The sequence below is a fragment of the Colobus angolensis genome, unplaced genomic scaffold (genome assembly GCF_000951035.1).
Source record: "Colobus angolensis palliatus isolate OR3802 unplaced genomic scaffold, Cang.pa_1.0 Scaffold8, whole genome shotgun sequence".
Classification (NCBI taxonomy): domain Eukaryota; kingdom Metazoa; phylum Chordata; class Mammalia; order Primates; family Cercopithecidae; genus Colobus; species Colobus angolensis.
In genome coordinates, this window is record NW_012121820.1 from 16,657,711 (window position 1) to 16,679,737 (window position 22,027).

Sequence of the window (22,027 nt, forward strand, 5' to 3'; positions counted from 1 at the left end):
ATATCTGCACTCCCTTGTTTGTTGCGACACTCTTCACAATAGCCAAAGTTTGGAAGCAGCGTGTTTATCAACAGATGAATGGATAAAGAATACACAATGAAGTACTTATACACAATGAAGTACTCCTCAGCCATAAAAAGAATGAGATCCTGTCATTCGCAACAACATGGATGGAACTGGAGGTCGTTATGCTAAGTGAAATATACCGGGCATAGAAAGACAAACATCACATGTTTTCATATATTGGGGGACCTGAAAATCAAAACAGTTTAATTCATGAAGATAGAGAATGGAAGGATGGTTATCAGAGACTGAGAAGGGTGGTGGCAGGGTTGGGGAGAGGTGGGGATGGTTAATAGGTACCAAAAACGTTGTTAGAATGAATAAGACCTAATATTTTATAGCACAACAGGGTGACTATTGTGCATTAGTAATTTTTAAATAATATTAAAAATGTAATACATTTTTATTTGGTAATATTAAATGTACGTATATTTGGCCAGCTGTGGTGGCTCAGGCCTGTAATTTGGGAGACTGAGGCGGGTGGATCACTTGAGGTTCAGAGTTTGAGACCAGCCTGGCCAACACAGCAAAACCCCATCTCTACTAGAAATACAAAAATCACCTGGGTGCAGTGGCTCACACTTGTAATTCCAGCTATTTGGGAGGCTGAGGCAGGAGAATGACTTGAACCCAGAAGGCGGAGGTTGCAGTGAGCTGAGATCGCGCCACTGCACTCCAGCCTGAGCGAAAAGGGCAAAACTCTGTTTCAAAAAAAAAATTATTAAAATTACTAAAAGAATATAATTGGACTGTTTATAACACAAAGAATAAATGCTTGAGGGGGTGGATACTCCATTTTCCATGATATGATTGTTATGCATTGCAGGCCTGTATACCCCACAAATGTATAGACCTACTATGTACTCCCAAAAATTAAAATTAAAAAATAAAAATAAAAACAGTGCTAGAACTAACGTCTTTATGCACAAAGCTTTTTCATTTTTCAGATTGTTTACTTAGGTTAGAATTCCCCTATTTCTTAATAACACCATCTACTGGCTATACCATGTCTACCTATGTTAAATATGAACCCTACAGAGATCCACAGGCTGATTGTGACCCTTACACTTCCCTTGAGTTGAGAGTAGAATTGGGATTACTTCTCAACAATTCAAATCGAAGGCACTAAATGCACATGTTTTCTGATGACATCTTTCTTTTTCTTTCTCAAGCTTCCACTGCGATTCCAAAGACTTGGACACCTAGTGGCTCTGATGGCACTGCTCTGTGGGGACCCACAGGAAAAGGTGGCTGAGGAGGCTGCAGAGAGCATTCACTACCTGCTGCATATCACCCTGAGGCTGAAGTGTAAGATACTGCTGAAGTCCGCGAGGTCCTGAGTGAATTCTCCAGCACAACATAAGCACCAGCCCTCCTTACACATTCATTTAGTCCCCATGTTCTGGAAAGGCCTTTTACAGTAGTTCATAAAGAGAAAGATACATAGTCCATAGGCAGAGATGAAGCAACACTGACTTAATAATTAGAATCCTAATACTAGATCAGACCCACTATTGTCATCCATCTGCATAGCCAGGGAGTGGCTAAACGTGGCCCTGTGGACAAACTAGAGTGATTAGTTCGGTCAGAAGTAGGAGTGAGGCTGGGCGCAGTGGTTCACTCCTATATTCATAGCATTTTGCCAGGCCAAGCTGGGAGGACCGCTTGGGCCCAGGAGTTCAAGACCAGCCTGGGCAACATGGCAAAAACCCTTCTCTACAAAAAATTTTAAAAATTAGCTGGCGTGGTGGAGTATGCCTATGATCTCAGCTACTCAGGAGGTGAAGGTGGGAGAATCGCTTGAGCCCAGGAGGTCGAGGCTGCAGGAGAATTAATGTGCTTATGAAGGGAAATTACAGGGGCCATGAGTAAGAATCAAATCTAGTTGCAGGGTTCAGAAAAGGTAATCCAGAGAATAAAGAGCAGTTTGCCACCTGGAGAGGTAAGAAGAGTGTATTAGGCAGAAGGAATGACTAAGGAAAGGATCCTTGGTAGGTGTGAGCTTGAGGAGTTTGAAAAATAGAGAGAGGGCCAGTGTGGTCAAGGAATGAGTCACTGACTTCCACGACTAGAAGGGACTTTAGAGGATATCTAACCCAGCATTCCCCCGGTGTTTGAATCTCAGTCTACTCCATCCCTGCCGAGTACAGTCATGCAGCATATAATGGCATTTCAGTCAACAACTGATCATGTATGGGTCACATAAGATTAGAATGGAGCTGAAATTTTTCTTTTTATTTTATTTTATTTTATTTTGAGGTGGAGTCTCGCTCTGTTGCCCAGGCTGGAGTGCAGTGGTGTGATCTCGGCTCACTGCAACCTCCACCTCCCAGGTTCAAGCAGTTCTTATGCCTCAGTCTCCCGAGTAGCTGGGATTACAGGCAGCCGCCACCACACCTGGCTCATTTTTGTATTTTTAGTAGAGATGGGGTTTCACCATCTCTACTAAATGTTACTTAATGTTGGCCAGGCTGGTCTCGAACTCCTGACCTCAAGTGATCTGCCCGCCTCAGCATCCCAAAGTGCTAGGATTACAGCATGAACCACCACGCCCAGCCTTATTATTATTTTTTTTTTTTAAAGAAAGGAAGTCTCAGCTTGGCACCGTGGCTCACACCTGTAATTCCAGCACTTTGGGAGGCCTAGGCGGGCAGATCACAAGGTCAAGAGATCAAGACCATCCTGGCCAACCTGATGAAACCCCGTCTCTACTAAAAATACAAAAATTAGCTAGGTGGAGTGGCACACGCCTGTAGTCCCAGCTACTTGGGAAGCTGAGGCAGGAGAATCACTTGAACCTGGGAGGCAGGGGTTGCAGTGAGCTGAGATCATGCCACTGCACTCCAGCCTGGTGACGGAGCAAGACTCCATCTGAAAGAAAGAGAGAGAGAGAGAAAGAGAGAAAGAAAGAGAGAAAGAATAAAAAGAAACAAAGTCTCACTATGTTGTCCAGGCTGGTCTCCAACTCCTGAGCTCAAGCAGTGCTCCTACCCCAGCCTTCTAAAGTGCTGGGACTATGGGTGTCCACCACCATACCCAGCTGAGCTGAAAGTTTTCTATCACCTAGTGACATTGCAGCCATCACAACATTATGGCACAATGCATTACTCATGTTTGTGGTGATACTGGTGTAAACAAACCTACTGCACTACCAGTCATATAAAAGTATAGAACCTACAATTATGTACAGTATGTATCCTTGGTAATGATAATAAATAACTATGTTACTGGTTTATTTATTTACTATACATTTTATGATTATTTTAGCATGTTTTCTTTCTACTTATTAAAAAATCAGTTAACTATGAAACAGCCCCAGGCAGGCCCTTCAGGAGGTATTCCTAAGGAAGGCGTTATCATAGGAGATGACAGCTCCATGTGTGTTACTGCCCTGAATACCTTCCAGTGGAGCAGGATGTGAAGATGGAAGACAGTGGTATTGATTATCCTGATCTTGTGTAGGCCTAGGCTAGTGTGTGTGTTTTTGTCTTAGTTTTTAACAAAAACACTTTAGAATGTGAAAAAAAAAAAAAATTAGGCCAGGCGCAGTGGCTCATGCCTGTAATCCCAGCACTTTGGGAGGCCGAGGAGGGTCCATCACCTGAGGTCAGGAATTCAAGACCAGCCTGGCCAACAGGGCAAAACCCCGTTTCTACTAAAAGTACAAAAATTAGCCTGGCGTGGTGGCGTATGCCTGTAGTCCCAGCTACCCAGGAGGCTGAGGCAGGTGAATCGCTTAAACCTGGGAGGTGGAGGTTGCAGTGAGCCGAGATTGCGCCACTGCACTCCAGTCTGGGTGACAGAGTGAGAGACTCTGTCTAAAAAAAACAAATACACTCTATGTGATGTTCATGCAGTAATACAGTAGCCTAACAGTGCATTTCTCAAAATGTATCCCAATTGTTAAGCTACACACAACTGTAATTCCTCTGCCTGGGTCTGTGCTTCACATGGATAAGGAAGCTCCATGCTTCCCAAAGCAACTGTCCTGTTGTCGGGCACCTCTGAGCATGAGCAGTCTCTACCAGGTGTACAGCCAAAGAAATACAGTTGATTATTGATTCAGCAAATAGTTATGAAGCATTTATTGTTCTAGTGATGCATCACTAAACAAGACAGACAAGATACCGTCCCCCAGGGAGCTTATTTTCTAGTTGGAGAGACAGTATCCTCAGCCAAGGGCTCAAAGATAAATTTTCCATCTACAAATTTCCAGCAACAATGAGGTCACAATAAAACAGAAGAAAAACAAGACACTACAATGATCAGCAAAACTAGACAATGATGAAGAGTTCTGATATCAGAATTATCATACATAGTATAAAGTTGGGCAATTTTTTCTGGGAACCTAAGCTTCATAGGGAGACCCCTCACCATTCCTCACCAGTGGGGGGAAATAAGGTAGCATGCTTTGGTTGTACTCACAAATTACTCAAATGCTCTGCTCTTACAAAAAGCTCTTTGCTTTTGCTTTCTTTCTTTTTTTTTTTTTTAAAGACAGGGTCGGCTGGGTGTTGTGGCTCATGCCTGTAATCCCACCACTTTGGGAAGCCAAGGCGGGTGGATCACCTGAGGTCAGGAGTTCGAGACCAGCCTGACCAAAATGGAGAAACCCCGTCTCTACTAAAAATACAAAATTAGCTGGGCGTGGTGGCACATGCCTGTAATCCCAGCTACTCAAGAGGCTGAGGCAGGAGAATCGCTTGAACCCAGGAGGCAGAGGTTGCAGTGAGCCAAGATCACGCCATTGCACTCCAGCCTGGGCAACAAGAATGAAATTCTGTCTCAAAAAAAAAAAAAAGACAAGGTCTTACTCTGTCACCCAGGCTGGAGTGCAGTGGTGTGATCTTGGTTCACTGCAAGCTCCACCTCTTGGGTTCAAGTGATCCTCCCACCTCAGCCTCCCAGGTAGCTGAGACTACAGGAGAGTGCCACCATGCCCAGCTAATTCTTTTGTTTTCACCATGTTGGCCAGGGTTGTCTCACACTCTTGACTTCAAGTGATCCACCTGCCTCGACCTCCTCTTTGCTTTTTCTTTTGGCTCTTTTTATATATTGTTCTACAAGAAAAGAGAAATAAATCAGCCTTCAGATGAACACATACTCCCTCCCCCAGACATTTTTGTTCAAGTGAAAAAGAAGAGTAAGATCTTGGGATCCACTTTAAACTGGAGATCAACCAGACCTGTAAAATCAAGAAGAAAAAAAGAAGCCATAAAGTATTCATATTTTATATTTTCTTTTCAGATATCATACATGACAAGAAAAATCAGCAAAGCTTGAAAAGAGCATTGGCAAAATGTCGAGAATTCCTGGAGCTCTACAGCTCTGCCGCTAAATGCTTCTACAGCTGTCCCTTCAGAATTGCCCAGGTAACAAGAATGGCTAAAATTACAACCATAGCCAGAAGTGTTGGCAAGGGTGGGGAACAACCAGAAGTCTCCTGCATTTATTCATGGAAATGTAAAATAGTAAAAGCCACTTTGGAAAAGTTCTGGTCGTTTCTTGTAAAACAAAACCATACACAATTGCCCAAGGAATGTGGTCTCTAAACATTCCATAGTTTGAAGACAAGGCACCAGGATCCTGGCCCATATACCCCTTGCCCTCTTAGTTTGGGGGTTAAGGTCAACCTGCCATTAAGGCCAGTATCCCTGGATTTCACTTCATACCAGCTCTGCTCCTACTATTAATAATTACCAGTGTCTTGCAAATGTAAATGCTGGTCCCAAAAAGGAGCTGCAAGAGAGTATGGTTGATCCAACAAGCCAGACACTTTTAAATTAATGTAGTTATGCATTCAATAAATACTTATATATCCACTAGGTACCAGGCATTCTAGGGGCTAGGGGAAAATAAAGAAAACCCACGTATCTTACTCATGTAGGGTGAAAGGTACCAAGTAATTTCATCTCTCTGCACATCAATTTTCTCATCTGCATGATGGAGATCTGTAAAAATTGGGACAGTTTTTACAATTTTTTTTTTAATTTACACTATTTACAATTCAGTCGTGGTTAAATGAGATATTGTATGGAAAATGCTTTGCTAAACCACGACTGAATTGTAAACAGTGTAAACTGTTAAAAAAAAAAAAATTACTAGTAAGTACCTGCTAAATTAAACCTATTATAATCATGTGAAGGACTTTATCTACTACCAAATGCAAAGAAAGACAGAATGACACATTTTTTAGTATGTTGCCTCCAGACAAGGCATTTTAATTATGCCTGGGAACCTGTCAGCTGTGTAACATTAGGGCCTTTTTTTTTTAAGTCCTATCCTATAAAAGTGTGACTCTTTCTGAAGATCTCATAATACAGCTTCTTTTTCTTTTCTTGTTTTGTTTTGTTTTGTTTGGGGGGAGGTGTTCCTTTGAGACAGAGTTTCACTCTTGTCGCCCAGCTGGAGTGCAATGGCTCAATCTTGGCTTGCTGCAACCTCCGCCTCCTGGGTTCAAGTGATTCTCCTGCCTCAGCCTCTTGAGTAGCTGGGATTCGCCACCACGCCCAGCTAATTTTGTATTTTTAGTAGAGACAGAGTTTCTCCATGTTTGTCAGGTTGGTCTTGAACTCTGACCTCAGGTGATCCACCTGCCTCAGCCTCCCAAAGTAGTGGGATTGCAGACGTGAGCCACTATGCCAGGCTTCTTTTATTTTTATTTTTTTTATTTTTTTTTTTTTTGAGGCGGAGTCTCGCTCTGTCGCCCGGACTGGAGTGCAGTGGCCGGATCTCAGCTCACTGCAAGCTCCGCCTCCCGGGTTTATGCCATTCTCCTGCCTCAGCCTCCGGAGTAGCTGGGACTACAGGCGCCCGCCACCTCGCCCGGCTGGTTTTTGTATTTTTAGTAGAGACGGGGTTTCACCGTGTTAGCCAGGATGGTCTCGATCTCCTGACCTCGTGATCCGCCCGTCTCGGCCTCCCAAAGTGCTGGGATTACAGGCTTGAGCCACCGCGCCCGGCGGCTTCTTTTATTTTATTTTATTTTTGAGACGGAATCTCGCTCTGTCACCCAGGCTGGAGTGCCGTGGCACGATCTCATCTCACTGCAACCTCCGCCTCCCAGGTTCAAGTGATTCTCCTCCCTCAGCCTCCCAAGTAGCTGGGATTACAGACATGCACCACCACACCCAACTAATTTTTGTATTTTTAGTAGAGACAGGGTTTCTTCATGTTGGCCAAGCAGCTAGTCTCGAATCATGGGCTCAAGTGTTTCTCCCGCTTTAGGCTCCCAAAGAGCTGGGATTACAGGCATGAGCCACTGCACCTGGCCAATAAAGCTTCTTTCTAAATGTCAGAGCAGCAGGCTGGGTGCAGTGGCTCACCCCTGTCATCCCAGCACTTAGGGAGGCTGAGGCGGAAGGATCACTTGAGCCCAGGATTTCAGACCATCCTGGGCAACATAGCAAGACCCATCTCTACAAATAAAAAAATTAGCTGGGTGTGGTGGTGCATACCTGTAGTCCTAGCTTTTCAGGAAACAAGTCGGAGGATTGCTTGAGCCTGGGAATCCAGGCTGCAGTGAGCTGTGATCACACCACTGCACTCCAGCCTCAGTGTCGGAGCAGCAAAAGTCCATGCACAGATGCTAGCAGTGGACATTTGGATTGCTTCCACCTTTTTACCATAATAAACAAGACTGGGCTGGGTGCATGGCTCATGCCTATAATTCCAATACTTTGGGAGGCTGAGGCGGGAGGATCGCTTGAGCCAAGAGTTCACGGCCAGCCTGGGCAACATAGTGAGACCCCTGTGTTTACCAAAAAATCTAAAAATTATCAGAGTGTGGTAGCAGGTGCCTGTAGCCTCAGCTACTCAGAAGGCTGAGGCAGGAGGATCACTTGAGCCCAAGAGGTTGTGGCTACAGTGAGCCGTGATTGTGCCCCTGCCTGGGTGACAGAGTAAGATGCTATCTCCAAAAACAAAACAAAACCACAAGACTCAAATAAAACAGCCTTGTACATCTTTGTCCACTTCTCTGATTGTTAACTTAGACTCGAGTCCTTGTTCAGGGCACTTTCTATCATACCATATTTCCATATTTCTTGGAAATTCATTTCCCTACATCATTTCAGGTCTTTGAAGGTTTTCTCGATTCAAATGAGCTCTGCCAGTTTATAATGACTACATTTGATACCCTGAAAAACCTGAATCATCCCTGCATCCAGCGATCAGCAGGAGAATTACTGCTAACTTTGGCAAAAAATGCAGAGTCCCGATTTGAGAAGGTAAACTTTCAGTGTCTGTTTCCTGGGTTTAAAAAGCCAGTAGGACCTCTTCATCCCTGCAGCTACTGAAGTCTCTGCTTGTCCTATTCAGCTGAGAATGACTACTCGTGGGTACAGGGTCAAAGCCTTAGTCTGTTTAGTCACAAATATCCATTCTATAAACATATACCAAACAATCACTGTGTATGTAACTAGGGAGGGAGATTTTTTTTTAAATCTAAGATGTGGTCCATGACTGGGTGCGGTGACTCACGTCTGTAATCCCAGCACTTTGGGAGGCTGAGGCGGGCGGATCACGAGGTCAAGAAATCGAGACCATCCTGGCCAACACGGTGAAACCCTGTCTCTACTAAAAATACAAAAATTAGCTGGGCGTGGTGGCGTGCGCCTGTAGTCCCAGCTACTCGGGAGGTTGAGGCAGGAGAATCACTTGAACCCGGGAGATGGAGGTTACAGTGAGCCAAGATCGCACCACTGCACTCCAGCCTGGGCGACAGAGCGAGACTCCATCTCAAAAAAAAAAAAAAAAAAAAAAAGTGTGGTCCATATATTCTATAAGAGTAGAGTTTTTCTAGGGAGATATAACTAACACATATGAGAATAACTTTAGATACTCATCCAGATGGGTTAAAGGTATCAAGATTTAAAAAGCTGTAAGTGGTCGGGCGCAGTGGCTCACACCTGTAATCCCAGCACTTTGGGAGCCCAAGGCGGGCAGATGGCTTGAGCTCAAGAGTTCGAAATCAGCCTCAGCAACATAGTGAAACCCTGTCTCTACTTAAAATACAAAAATTAGCCAGGCATGATGGTGCACACCTGCTATTTGGATGGCTGAGGCAGGAGAATTGCTTGAACCCAGGAGGCAGAGGCTGCAGTGAGCTGAGATTGCACCATTGCCCTCCAGCTTGGGCGACAGAGTGAGACCCTGCCTCAAAATAAATAAATAAATAAATAAAAGTAAATAAAAAGCCATAAGTGACCCTAGAAGGAGGCAGACTTAGAAATCAAAATTAAAGAGAATTTATCTAAATGTATCTAAAATTAAAACATCAAGAAATAACTATATAGTTATGTTATTTAGAAATAGAGAAGGACATGCTGGAAGAGACAAAAGGGGTAAAAGAACCCTTTTCTCTGGAGAACAGACCTGAGGAAGAGGGAGGAAAGAAGCTTGAAATGCCACTGGACTTTTTAAATTGTGTTCCCATATTGTACTTGGGTACAAATAAAAAGTAATTTAAAAATGATGAGAACCGGGTATAGTGGCTCACACTTATAATCCCTGCAGTTTGGGAGGTTGAGGCAGGCAAATTGCTTGAACCCAGAAGTTCAAGACCAGCCTGGGCAACATAGTGAGACCCCATCTCTACAAAAAATTTTTAAAAAATTAGCCAGGCATGGTGGCACACACCTGTGTTGCCAGCTACTTGGGAAGCTGAGGCAGGAGGAGTGCTTAAGCCCAGTAAGACAAGGCTGCAGGGAGCCATGATCATGCCTTTACATTCCAGCCTGGGCAACAGAAGGAGATCTTGTCTCAAAAAACAGCAACAAATAAAACAAATTAAAAAACAACAACAACAAATGATGAGCACCCTTTTTTTTTACCCTATTAAAATAGCAAAGATGCAAAAAGAATGACATGATAAGAGCATGGTGAGATGGGCATTTGTATCAGTTGGGTGCTTTTAGCAGCAAAAAAGCCCAGCAGGTAGAAGCTTAGCCAAAGGATTTATTCTCTCACATAATAACAAGTCTGGACACAGAGTATTTTCCAAGATTAATTCAGTGATTCAACGGTGTTATCAAAGACCCAGGGGTTTCTTCATCCTTCTACCTTGTCTATTCATGTGGTCATAAGGTAGTCGGAGCAATTTTGGACTTTCTGAGCAGAGTAGACTATGTCCAAGAAGAAGAAAGATGTTGCCTTCCTTTTTATGTCTTTATTCAGGGAAGAGAATCTTTCCCCAAAACAGTAAATTTACCCTTGTGTTAGCCAGAATTTTTTTTTTTTTTTTGGAGACAGCATTTTGCTGTGTTGCTCAAGCTTGAGTGCAGTGGTGCAGTCTCGGCTCACTGCAACCTCCACCTCCCAGGTTGCTGTGATTCTTCCACCTCAGCCTCCCAAGTAGCTGGGATTACAGGCACCTGCCATGACGCCCAACTAATTTTTTGTATTTTTAGTAGAGATGGGGTTTTGCCGTGTTGGCAAGGCTGGTCTCAAACTCCTGACCTCAAGTGATCCGCCTGCCTCAGCCTCCCAAAGTACTGGGATTACTGCCGTGAGACACCGTGCCCAGCCTACTGGTGCTGATGATGGCCATTTTATATTAAGTGGCTGAGGTGTGCATCTCTGAGAAGGTGACATTTCCACAGAGACAGGAACCCACGCATCTGTGGGTGGGAAGAGTGGTCCAAGCAGAGAAATGAACCAAAGCCCAATGGCTCCAGTTTCCCTTACCTGAGCCTGATGGACATCTCTGGGAGGAAGATAGGTAAGGACTCCACTGCCATTCTCAAAGTCACAGTAGAAAAAAGCCCAGCTTCCTTGCAACACTTTTATTAGTTTGTCTTATTGTAAAATCAATACATCAATTATTGAGGAAAAATTAGAAAAAACATAGAAGCAAAAAATCTAATATTCTATCACTCAAAAACACAGTATTGACAGCTTTGATTATAAATCCTTCCAAATCCTTTATATATGTATACACACATACAGATATATTTTAAGTGATTTTGATTATAAACTTTAAAAAAATAATAAACAGTTTGTTTAAAAATCACCCCCTAGGAGTCGGGCACAGTGGCTTATACCTGTAATTCCAGCACTTTGGGAGGCCAAGGCAGGAGGATCACTTGAGCCCAGGAGTTCAAGACCAGCCTGGGCAACATAGAGAGACCTTGTCTCTACAAAAAATACAACAATGACCTGGGTGTGGTGGTGTGTGCCTGTAGTCCCAGCTACTCGGGAGGCTGAAGTGGGAGGATTATTTGAGGCCAGGGGTTCAAGGCTGCAGTGAGCTGTGTTTGTACCGCTGCATTCCAGGCTGGGCAACAGAGCAAGACCCTGTCTTTAAGAAAAAGTCACTCCCCTAGGACCTTTCAGAAATGGCCACAATATCCTCAATAGCCATCAGTGTCCTACAGGATTACAGTCTTAGTAATTTCTTTTTCTTCTTCAGGTGCCAGAAATTATGGGAGTTATCTGTGCCCAGTTATCCATAATCAGCCAGCCTAGAGTCCGCCAACAAATCATAAATACCGTGAGTTTATTTATATCCAGACCCAAGTATACAGATATAGTGCTCAGCTTCCTTCTGTGTCATCCAGTGCCATATAACAGGTAACAGAATCCCGTATAGCCTCTGGATTAAACTGGAGTATGGGACATAGCTCTGGGTATTGTGAAAGATGGTTGCCCTCAAAAATCTAATGATTCTCTTATAGAGAAGGCACGATATACATAAAACTGGTGATATAAATCAGAATATAGTACATAATCATCAGAAAAGAATCCCACAAATCCCAAATGAAGAACATTCTGTAAGATAATTGAACTGGACTCTTCAAAAAAGTTAACATCATGGAAGTAAAACTGGTGGTGAGGGAACTGTCCTAGATAAAAAGATACTCAAAAACATACCCAAATGCACTGTGTGACATTGATTGGATCCTGGTTCAAAAACAAAAGCTATACAAGAAAGCTTGGAGAAAATTTAAATATGGACTCTATACTACAATATTAAATTGGTGTAATTTTCTGGGCAGGCACAGTGGCTGACACCTGCAATCCCAGCACTTTGGGAGGCAGAAGTGGGCAGATCACTTAAGGCCAGGAGTTGAGGACCAGCCTGGCCAACATGGTGAATACAAAAAATACAAAATTTACTAAAAATACAAAATTTACCCAGGCATGGTGGCAGATGCCTCTCATCCCAGCTATTTGGGAGGCTGAGGCAGACGAATCGCTTGAACCCAGGAGGAGGAGGTTACAGTGAGCCAAGATTACACCACTGCAGTCCAGCCTGGGTGACAGAGTGAGACTCTGTCTCAGACAAAGAAACAAAAAAAATTAGTGTAATTTTCTTAGGTATGAAATACTATGGTTATACAGAAGGATGTCCTTATTCTTAGGAGATAAGATACTAAAGTTATTTAGGGGTAAAGTGTCATAATGTCTGCAACTCACTTGAGAATGATTTTGCCTAAAAATAAGGCAATAAATATATACATTTAAAAAGTAAATATGCATACATAAAGAAGACTGGAATCAGAGAAAGGATCAAACAGGATGGATTTTTTGTTTATTTTTGTGGGTACATAGTAGGTATAAAGATGGTTTTTTTGATTAGTGTTTTTCACATTTGGAGGCACCCTGGAAATTTCCACAAAGATGCCTATGGAAGAGGCAGGAAGGCTTCAGAATAAAGTCCCATGCCCCCACCCCACTTTAACCAGAGCAACGCCTCTTTATATCTGCTTTCTCTATTGTGATTCTGGGCAACTATTTTATTTAAGAAGAGATTTCCCTGCTTTAAACTATTTGAAAAGTGTTCTTTTAAGTGAATGGCTCTCACATAATATCTTGGTGTAGTGCTTATTATGTTCTCTGAACTAAATCAGATAACGGAATACTTTTACCCATCCAGAGAAAAAATTAATGCAGATTTTTTTTAAAGCTGGGCATGGTGGCACGCACCTGTAGTCCCAGCTACTCAGGAGTCTGAGGCAGGAAAATCACTTGAGCCCAGGAGTTTGGGGCCATAGTACACGATGACTGGACTTGTGAATAGCCACTGCACTCCAGCCTGGAGTAACAGTCTTACTTTTTTTTTTTTTTTTAAGAGACAGTGTTTCAGTCATAGCTCACTGCAGGCTTGAACTCCTGGGCTCAAGTGATCTTCTCACCTTAGCTGCCTGAGTAGCTGAGTGAGTGTACCACCACACTCAAGCTTTTTAAATTTTTAAAAATTTTTTGAGCTTGCTTTTGTGTATTTCTCTAACAAGTTGTTCTTGAATGTTTGGTACTTGCTACAGCTTATCTGTACTCAACTCTTACATAAAAATAAATCTTTCAGAGGCTGAAGTGGGTGGATCACCAGAGGTCAGGAGTTCCAGACCAGCCTGGCCAACATGGTGAAACCCCATCTCTACTAAAAAAAATGCAAAACTGAGGCCGGGCACAGTGGCTCACGCTTGTAATCCCAGCACTTTGGGAGGCTGAGACGGGCGGATCACAAGGTCAGGAGATCGAGACCATCCTGGCTAACAGAGTGAAACCCCATCTCTAGTAAAAACACAAAAAAATTAGCTGGGCACAGTGGTGGGCACCTGTAGTCCCAGCTACTAGGGAGGCTGAGGCAGGAGAATGGTGTTAACCTGGGAGGCGGAGGTTGCAGTGAGTCGAGATCATGCCACTGCACTCCAGCCTGGGTGACTGAGTAAGACTCTGTCTCAAAAAAAAAAAACCAAAAAAAAACCCCACAAAAATTAGCCTGCTGTGGTGGTGGGCACCTATAATCCCAGCTGCTTGGGAGGCGGAGGCAGGAGAATCTCTTGAACCTGGGAGGTGGAGGTTGCAGTGAGCCGAGATTGCACCAATGCACTCCAGCCTGGAAGACAGAGCAAGACTCTGTCACTGAATAAATAAATAAATAAAAGTACAAAATATTAAATATATTTAGTTTTGCTTTTTGTTTTTTTTGTTTTTGTTTTTGTTTTTGTTTTTTTTGAGACAGAGTGTTTTTCTGTCACCCAGGCTGCAATATAGTGACACAGTCGTAGTTCGCTGCAGCCTCAACCTCCAGGCTCAAAGAATCTTCCCACCTCAGCCACTGGAGCAACTGAGACTACAGGCTCACACCACTAGGCCCAGCTAAATTTTTTATTTTTTATGGTTTCTCGACATTACCCAGACCGGTCTCGAACTTCTAGGCTCAAGTGATCCACCTGCCGCAGCCTCCCAAAGTGCTAGGGTGACAGACGTGAGCCACCGTGTGCTGCCCTATTTAATTTTTTTAAGTATACTTTTAGTGTTATTCTATTGCTTGTATTTGTTCTACCTCTGGGAGGACTTTGAGAACTGCTGTAGATCATATGCAAACTATGGAGTCTTTTAAAAATTTAACTGACTTTATTCAGGAAATGTTATTTATTTATTTATTTATTTATTTGAGATGGAGTCTTGCTCTGTCACCCAGACTGGAGTGCAGTGGCGTGATCTCGGCTCACTGCAAGCTCTGCCTCCCGGGTTCACGCCATTCTCCTGCCTCAGCCTCCAGAGTAGCTGGGACTACAGGCGCCCGCCACCGTGCCCGGCTAATTTTTTATATTTTTAGTAGAGACAGGGTTTCACCGTGGTCTCGATCTCCTGACCTCGTGATCTGCCCTCCTCGACCTCCCAAAGTGCTGGGATTACAGGCATGAGCCACCTCGCCCAGCCAGGAAATGTTACTCTGATTATATTTTTGTCATTTACTTGAAGTTCATTATGTCACAGGGGAGCAATGACTGGGCCGGTGGCGCTCGGGTAAAAGAATTTACCAAGACAGTTGTGGGTAGAGGAAGGCAGATTTATTAGAGAAAGTAGGAAAATAACGGTGCCAGAGAGACAACAGGCAGCCTGCAAAAGAGAAGCCAACTGCAAGGAGACAAAGGCTTGGTGGAGATTTTACAGCATAGTGTTCATGCTGTGTGTTGAAGAGGGCCTTGTGCAGTACAGATAATGGCAAATTGCAGTGAGCTAATTTGCAGGTGTCTGGCGATAGTTGGGCAGAGAAAGATGGTGAGTTAATTGTGCGGAAGGGCCGTGTCCTTGACCATGAAGAAAGGCAGACTTACAGTTTATCTGCTTTTTCTTTTTACTTTCCCCTGCTCCCACCAGCCTGGCTTCCTTTCCCTAGTTAGGACTCCACACGTTAGTGGATTTACATATAGATTGGGGTGATTGTTCTTAGGAGGCTACCTAAAGCATCAACTATGTGCAAGGTGCTATTAGGCCCTATAAGTAATGGACAGGACATGCACCCCGCCCTTAAGCAGCACCATCTGGTAGCCACGTAGATGCATAAGTATTCTAAAGCTAAGTAGGGAGTTCTGTGGAAGCCCCTAGGTGGGGACTTAATTAAACAAAGGGTCAGGAAATGATTTCTGAAAGCAGAGCTGCCCCCAAGCTGATAACGCTAAAAGCCAGATGCAGATCAAAGTGGCTGGAGAGAAAAGTGGATAGTAAGAAGGGCTCAGATACCAGGGATCTTTTTGCAGTGATGGAAATGTTCTAAAATTGGATTGTCGTCATGGTTGCACAACTTTGTAAATTTACTAAAAGTCAGTGAGTTGAATACTTAAGACAGTATTCACTAATTATTTTTCATGTTCTATAGTAATAGAATCCCTGAACTTTAGTTGGGTATTTGAAATACTCTTATTTTCTAGACGTTTTGCATATAGGTGTGACCGTTTGTCTAAATTCTGGATGCAAATTGAAGTAGTACATGCAACCTATGACAAATAACCTTAAAGGGAGAGAGTAGGCTCATCATCTTTCTTCTTCCTGTCACCTGGAAAGTGATGTGATGGCTAGAGCTGAAGCATGTTGGCCAGGATGGTCTCAATCTCCTGACCTCGTGATCCGCCTGCTTCAGCCTCCCAAAGTGCTGGGATTTCAGGTGTGAGCTACCATGCCCAGCCACTAAAGCTGCTTTTAAAAAGTGGTCAGAAGTTAGCAGTGATAGATTGGGACCAACTAAGAATTGGGATAGTGGACTTGGTATTACGGGAGTTGGGAAGCCACTGAAGAACTTTAGTTAAGGGATGTGGATTTTTAGTGTGACTCTGGTGGAGATGGATTAGAGCCTGTTCTGCCAGACAGGAAGGACAGGCAGTGAAGCAGTTGCACCTTTTCAGGCAAAAGATGATGATGCCCTGATTAGGGCAGTGGCTCCAGAGATGGAGAGGAGGAGGGAGCAAAGAAACAGGAGCATTGGCCAGGCGCCATGACTCACGCCTGTAATCCTAGCACTTTGGGAGGCCAAGGCGAGTGGATCACCTGAGGTCAGGAGTTCGAGATCATTCTGGCCAACATGGCGAACCCTGTCTCTACTAAAAGTAAAAAAATTAGCCAGGCTTGGTGGCGTGTGCCTGTAATCCCAGCTACTCTGCAGGCTGAGGCAGGAGAATTGCTTGAACCCGGGAGGCGGAGGTTGCAGTGAGCCAAGATCGCACCACTTCACTCCAGCCTGGGCGACAGAGCGAAACTCTGTTTCAAAAAAAAAGAAAAAGAAAAAAAGAAATAGGAACACCTGTAGGCAGACCTTGATTGAATCAGAAAGGAATGGCAGGGAGGAAGAAGGCATTCAGGCTAACTCCCCACTCCTCAGTTTTTGACTTTGGAGGCCAAGTTAATGGTGATATCATTTACTGACACAGGAATTACACTACATTTTCACCACTGACTGTTTCTCTATGGGGCATGAAATACTTTGAGAAACTCACTTCACTAATGCAGGACCAAAGAAGTCATAGAGTGCATATGTGACATATGTCCCTCATACCACCCCGGTGCAGTGCTCTGTCCCAGCACTCTACCAGAAGAGACAAGAGGCTGTTTCTCTTTCTATTCTGTAAGGACACTACAGCAAGATATTTGCTCTTAAAGATGTAGGCTTCTTCAGTCTCCTAGCGCAGTGTTTGTTAAAGTGTCTGAAACACTGCCTCAGAATCCCCTGTGAAGCTTGTTTAAAAAAAAAAATGCATCTTCTGGCGAGGTATGGTGGCTCATACCTGTAATCCTAGCACTTTAGGAGGTTGAGACGGGTAGATGGCTTGAGCCCAAGAGTTCAAGACCAGCCTGAGCAATATGGTGAAACCCTGTCTCTACAGAAAGTGCAAAATTAGCCAGTTGTGGTGGCACACCCCATAGTTCCAAATACTCAGGAGGCTGAGGTGGGAGAATTACCTGAGCCCGGGAAATTGAGACTGCAGTGAGCTATGATCATGCCACTGCACTCCAACCTGAGTGTCAGAGTAAAACCCTGTCTCAAAGAAAAAAAGCATTTTCCAAGACCCTACATCAGACCTACTATATTAGTCAGGACTCTTGGTTGGAAGTAGCAGAAACTGAGCTCACACTACCTTAAGGAATTGTATAGGCTTATATTACAGCAAAGTCCAAGGGTTTGTCGTCAGGATTGAATCCCGAGACTCAGTTTCTTTCATTAGGGCTCCATTAATCTCTCACATGGACTTGCACTAAAAGTGGCAAAAATAGTCACCATCAGCTCAAAACTGCAGCAGAAAGGGTGTGTCATTTCCTTTTTAGCTCTGACAGATGTCCTGGGCAGGACTCTGGTTAGCCTGGCTTGGAGTCAGCTCCCACCAAACTACACGAACCAAATAGGATTATTAAGGATCTTGAAAAGGTAGTTTCCCAAAGGGATGATGGGCAAACAAAACCCATGTCACAACTACAGAATCAGAATCACTGGAGGTGGGAAGATTTTTTCCTTATTTTAAACAAACTCTCCAGGTGTTTCTCGCATTGAAATTCGTGAACCATTGGCTTAAAGGCTGTGTGCTTTCTAAATTCAGATGCATTTTCAGCACACTTAAAATGTGCAGCAAACCCAAAGCATTTTGTACCACTTCTCTCACAATAAACAGTTTCTCAAAGCACTTCATTTACTCCCTCTGGAATTCAGAGAAAATAACTGAGGGTAAGTAAACATGGGAATTTTTTTATGTCATCCCAGATGAATGTTCCTATTCTGCCGTCTCATCATTGTGCAGCTGTGAGCTTTTTCAGCATCCTATATTGCCTTTCTGGCCTTTCCTGTAGAAGTTCTTTAGGACCTTCTTACTTTGTTTTATTCACAAATTACAATCACTGAGGTGGGGAGTGAAATGTTGGGGTAGTCTTTAAGCCTCTCAAGTTTTAGGATGATTCTCACAGTTGGAAGACCACACTTTTTTTTCTTTCTTTTTCTTTTCTTTTCTTTTCTTTTTCCCCCTGAGACAGAGTCTCACCCTGCCACCCAGGCTGGAGTGCAGTGGTATGATTTTGTCTCACCTCAGTCTCTGCCTCCTGGGTTCAAATGATCCTCCCACCTCAGCCTCCTGAGTAGCTGGGACTACAGGCACATACCACCACACCTGGCTAATTTTACTTTTTTTGTAGAGATAGGGTTTCGCCATGTTTCCCAGGCTAGTCTTGAACTCCTGGGCTCAAGCAATCCTCCCTTCTCAGCCTCCCAAAGTGCTGTGATTACAGGATTATAGGCCACCACATCTGGCCTGGAAGATCACACTTTAAAAACTTACTCTAGCATACTAAGATGCCTAAGTAGATTCTGAAAATACAAGAATGGATTAAAAGCATGAGTAACTCCCAATTTTCTTCCCACTGTAATGTTCTTCCACAATGTTTACATAACTCTCAGGTCCTACATTTGAATCAATGATAGAGAAGTTATTACATATTATTTTTCTTTAGAAGCTATCTCTTCTAAGCAGGATCGAAGCTTTATTTCAAAGATTAACTTTAGCCAAAATTTGAGGACCACAGACCAGATTGAATACATGTGTCTATAATGCCTTCTATGAACCTGGCATTGTGCAAGTCCCTGAGGAATTCCTAGAAGAAGAGCCAGAAAGAATCCTTTCCTTCAGAGGGAACAGATACACACATAAAGAACTGATGATAGCACACATAAGATTGAAGCGACCTCTAAGAAGAAGAAATTTTTTAAGTTCTATGAGAACTCTTATGAAAGACATGGTGAAGAAGCAAACAAGGATTCCTAGGAGACATGATGCTGGAGCTGGACCTTGAAGGATTTTGATGGGCAGAAAAGAGTTTTGGAAAGGGTCTTCCAGTTTAAGAAAGTGACATAAGGGTCGGGTACGATGGCTCATGCCTATAATCCCAGCACTTTGGGAGGCCGAGGCAGGTGGATCGTTTGAGCCCAGGAGTTGAAGACCAGCCTGGGCAACATGGCGAGACCCTGTCTCTATAAAAAACAAATTTAAAAATTAGCTAGGTATTGGTGGCACATGCTTGCAGTCCCAGCTATTTGGGTGGCTGAGGCAGGAGGATTGCTTGAGCCCAGGAGTTCAAGGCTGCTGTGAGCTGTGTATGGCACCACTGCACTCCAGCCCAGGTGACAGAGTGAGACCCTGTCATAAAAAAAAAAAAAGACAGTGACATAAGCAAAGGTATAGGGTTTTCAAAGTTTGAGTTTTATTAGGTAAAGGTGAATGGTCTGAATGGTCTGGATGGTTTAAGCACAGAGTGTGTCATGGGGAAGTGGTGGGGCTGAAAAGTTAAGTCAGGACAGGTTATGAATGGCCTTGAAGTCCATGCTGAGGCAATGGGAACTCGATTCGATAAAACCTGGGGGGTTTGGGGGTGGGGGACAAGGGGAGGGAGACCATCAGGACAAATACCTAATGCGTGTGGGCTTAAAACCTGGATGACGGGTTGATAGGTACAGCAAACCAACATGGCACATGGACACCTATGTAACAAACCTACACATTCTGCACATGTATCCCGGAACTTAAAGTAAAATTTAAAAAATTGGCTGGGTGCAGTGGCTCACGCCTGTAATCCCAGCACTTTGGGAGGCCAGGGTGGGCAGATCACTTGAGGTCAGGAGTTCGAGACCAGCCTGGCCAACATGGCGACACCCTAGCTCTACTAAAAATGCAAAAATTAGCTGGGCGTGGTGGCAGGCACCTGTAATCCCAGCTACTTGGGAGACTGAAGCAAGGGAATTGACTGAACCCAGGAAACAGAGGTTGCAGTGAGATGAGATCATGCCGCTGACTCCAGCCTGAGTGACACAGCAAGACTCCATGTCAAAATAATAAGAATAATGAAATTTTAAAAAATAAATATGTAAATAAAAGAAAATACAGAGCAATAGGAATCCTACTCTGCTTGTTGGCAAATAAATGGATACAACCACTTTTTTTTTTTTTTTTTTTTTTTTTGGTGGGGGACAGGGTCTCACAAGAAGGAATAAAAAAAAACCTGGGGAGTTACTGTTATGAAATCAAAATCAGTCTTTTGACACCCTGAAGAACTGAGTAGAGAGGAGAACCTCTTGTAGATTGCATTGGAATCAGCCTTTCTCCTGAACCCTCTTGCTCTTTGGGATTTCCAGGCACCTGGCTGAGGTGTGGAGAATGCTGGCGGTGGAGCTTCCTAGCACGACCTGGATTCTGTGGAGGCTCCTGAGGAAGCTGCAGACATGCCATAATGAGCCTGCGCAGGAGAAGATGGCATATGTGGCTGTGGCTGTAAGCCCTTGAACTCTGCCCCTCTAATGTCAGCCCCTCCCAGGATGACTGACCCCACACCCCAGTGGAGAATGTTCCTTTTGGTCCCTCTCAAAGCCTGCATCTGTCATCCATTTATAAGTCTACAGTGTTTCTGCCAAGGGATTGACATGGAGGGAGCTGGGGAAAGTGAAGGAGTAAGAATGCTTTAATACAAACTTGTCCAACCTGCCTTTTTTGGTTTTTGTTGTTCTGTTTGGTTTTGTTTTAGGCTTTTGACAGCCTGAAGCCATGGTGTTTAATTTCTGTCTCTAGTGATAAGCGGAAAAGAGGGATGAGGAAGGTGCTTTATTAGCCCAACCAGAAACAGAAATTAAGAACCCATGACTGTCATCTGTCCCTTGGAAACATCCCTGGTTTAATATGTTTAAAACATTCCTTCCCTCATATTCTAAAAAGTATGTATCATCATAGTTAAAGAACAATGCAAATTTGTGGGAAAAAAAAAAACTTCAAATATTGTAGAACTGTATAAAACAAAGTGCAGACCAGATGCGGTGGCTCACGCCTATAATCCCAACACTTTGGGAGACCAGGGCAGTTAGATCACCTGAGGTCAGGAGTTCAAGACCAGCCTGGCCAATATGGTGAAACTCCATCTCTACTAAAATACAAAAATTAGCCGGGTATAGTGGTGCTCACCTGTAATCCCAGCTATTCAAGAGGCTGAGGCAGGAGAATTGCTTGAACCTGGGAGGCAGAGGTTGCAGTGAGCCAAGATTGCATGCTACCGCACTCCAGCCTGGGCAACAGAGTGAGACTCTGTCTCAAAAAAAAAAAAAAAAAAAAAAACCAGGCACAGTGGCTCTCACCTGTAATTCTAGCACTTTGGGAGGCCAAGGTGGGCCGATCACTTGAGGTCAGGAGTTTGAGACCAGCCTGACCCCAACATGATGCAACCCCATCTCTACTTAAAATACAAAAATTAGCCAGGCATGGTGGCGGCCACCTGTAATCCCAGCTACTCAGGAGATGAAGGCAGGAGAGTTACTTGAGCCCGGAAGGCAGAGGTTGCAGTGAGCCGAGATCATGCCACTGTACTCCAGCCTGGGTGACAGAGCGAGATTCTGTCTCAGAAAAAGAAAGAAAGAAAGAAAGTGCAGATCTCCCTGAGCAGAGGTTGGCCAGCTTTCTATAAAAGACCAGATGGTAAGTATTTTAAGCTTTGCAGGCCCCATATAGTCTCTGTCACATATTCTTTGGATTTTTTTTTTAAACAATCCTTTTTTTAAAAAGTGTAAAAACCATTCTTAGCTCATATCTGTAACAATCTCCCTAAAAATGAACTTTCCAGAAGTCTTTATACATATATAAACTTTTGGTGTATCTATTTGGTATACATTTTTTCCTTTTAAATACTTTATTTTTTAGAGCAGTTTTAAGTTCACAGAAAAACT

General features: G+C 43.7%; 1 protein-coding gene across 1 annotated transcript in view; it reads left to right on the top strand.

The window, feature by feature from the left end:
* MROH8 (maestro heat-like repeat family member 8) overlaps positions 1–20,802 on the top strand; it is a 63,198-nt gene extending 42,396 nt beyond the window's left edge. The window contains exons 8-12 of the mRNA XM_011929086.1: positions 1,236–1,371; positions 5,311–5,435; positions 8,139–8,291; positions 11,474–11,634; positions 20,456–20,802. Coding sequence (XP_011784476.1) covers positions 1,236–1,371; positions 5,311–5,435; positions 8,139–8,291; positions 11,474–11,634; positions 20,456–20,603 — 723 coding nt within the window. The 3' untranslated portion in view covers positions 20,604–20,802. The remainder of the gene's footprint in view (positions 1–1,235; positions 1,372–5,310; positions 5,436–8,138; positions 8,292–11,473; positions 11,635–20,455) is intronic.
* Positions 20,803–22,027: the final 1,225 nt, after the last annotated feature.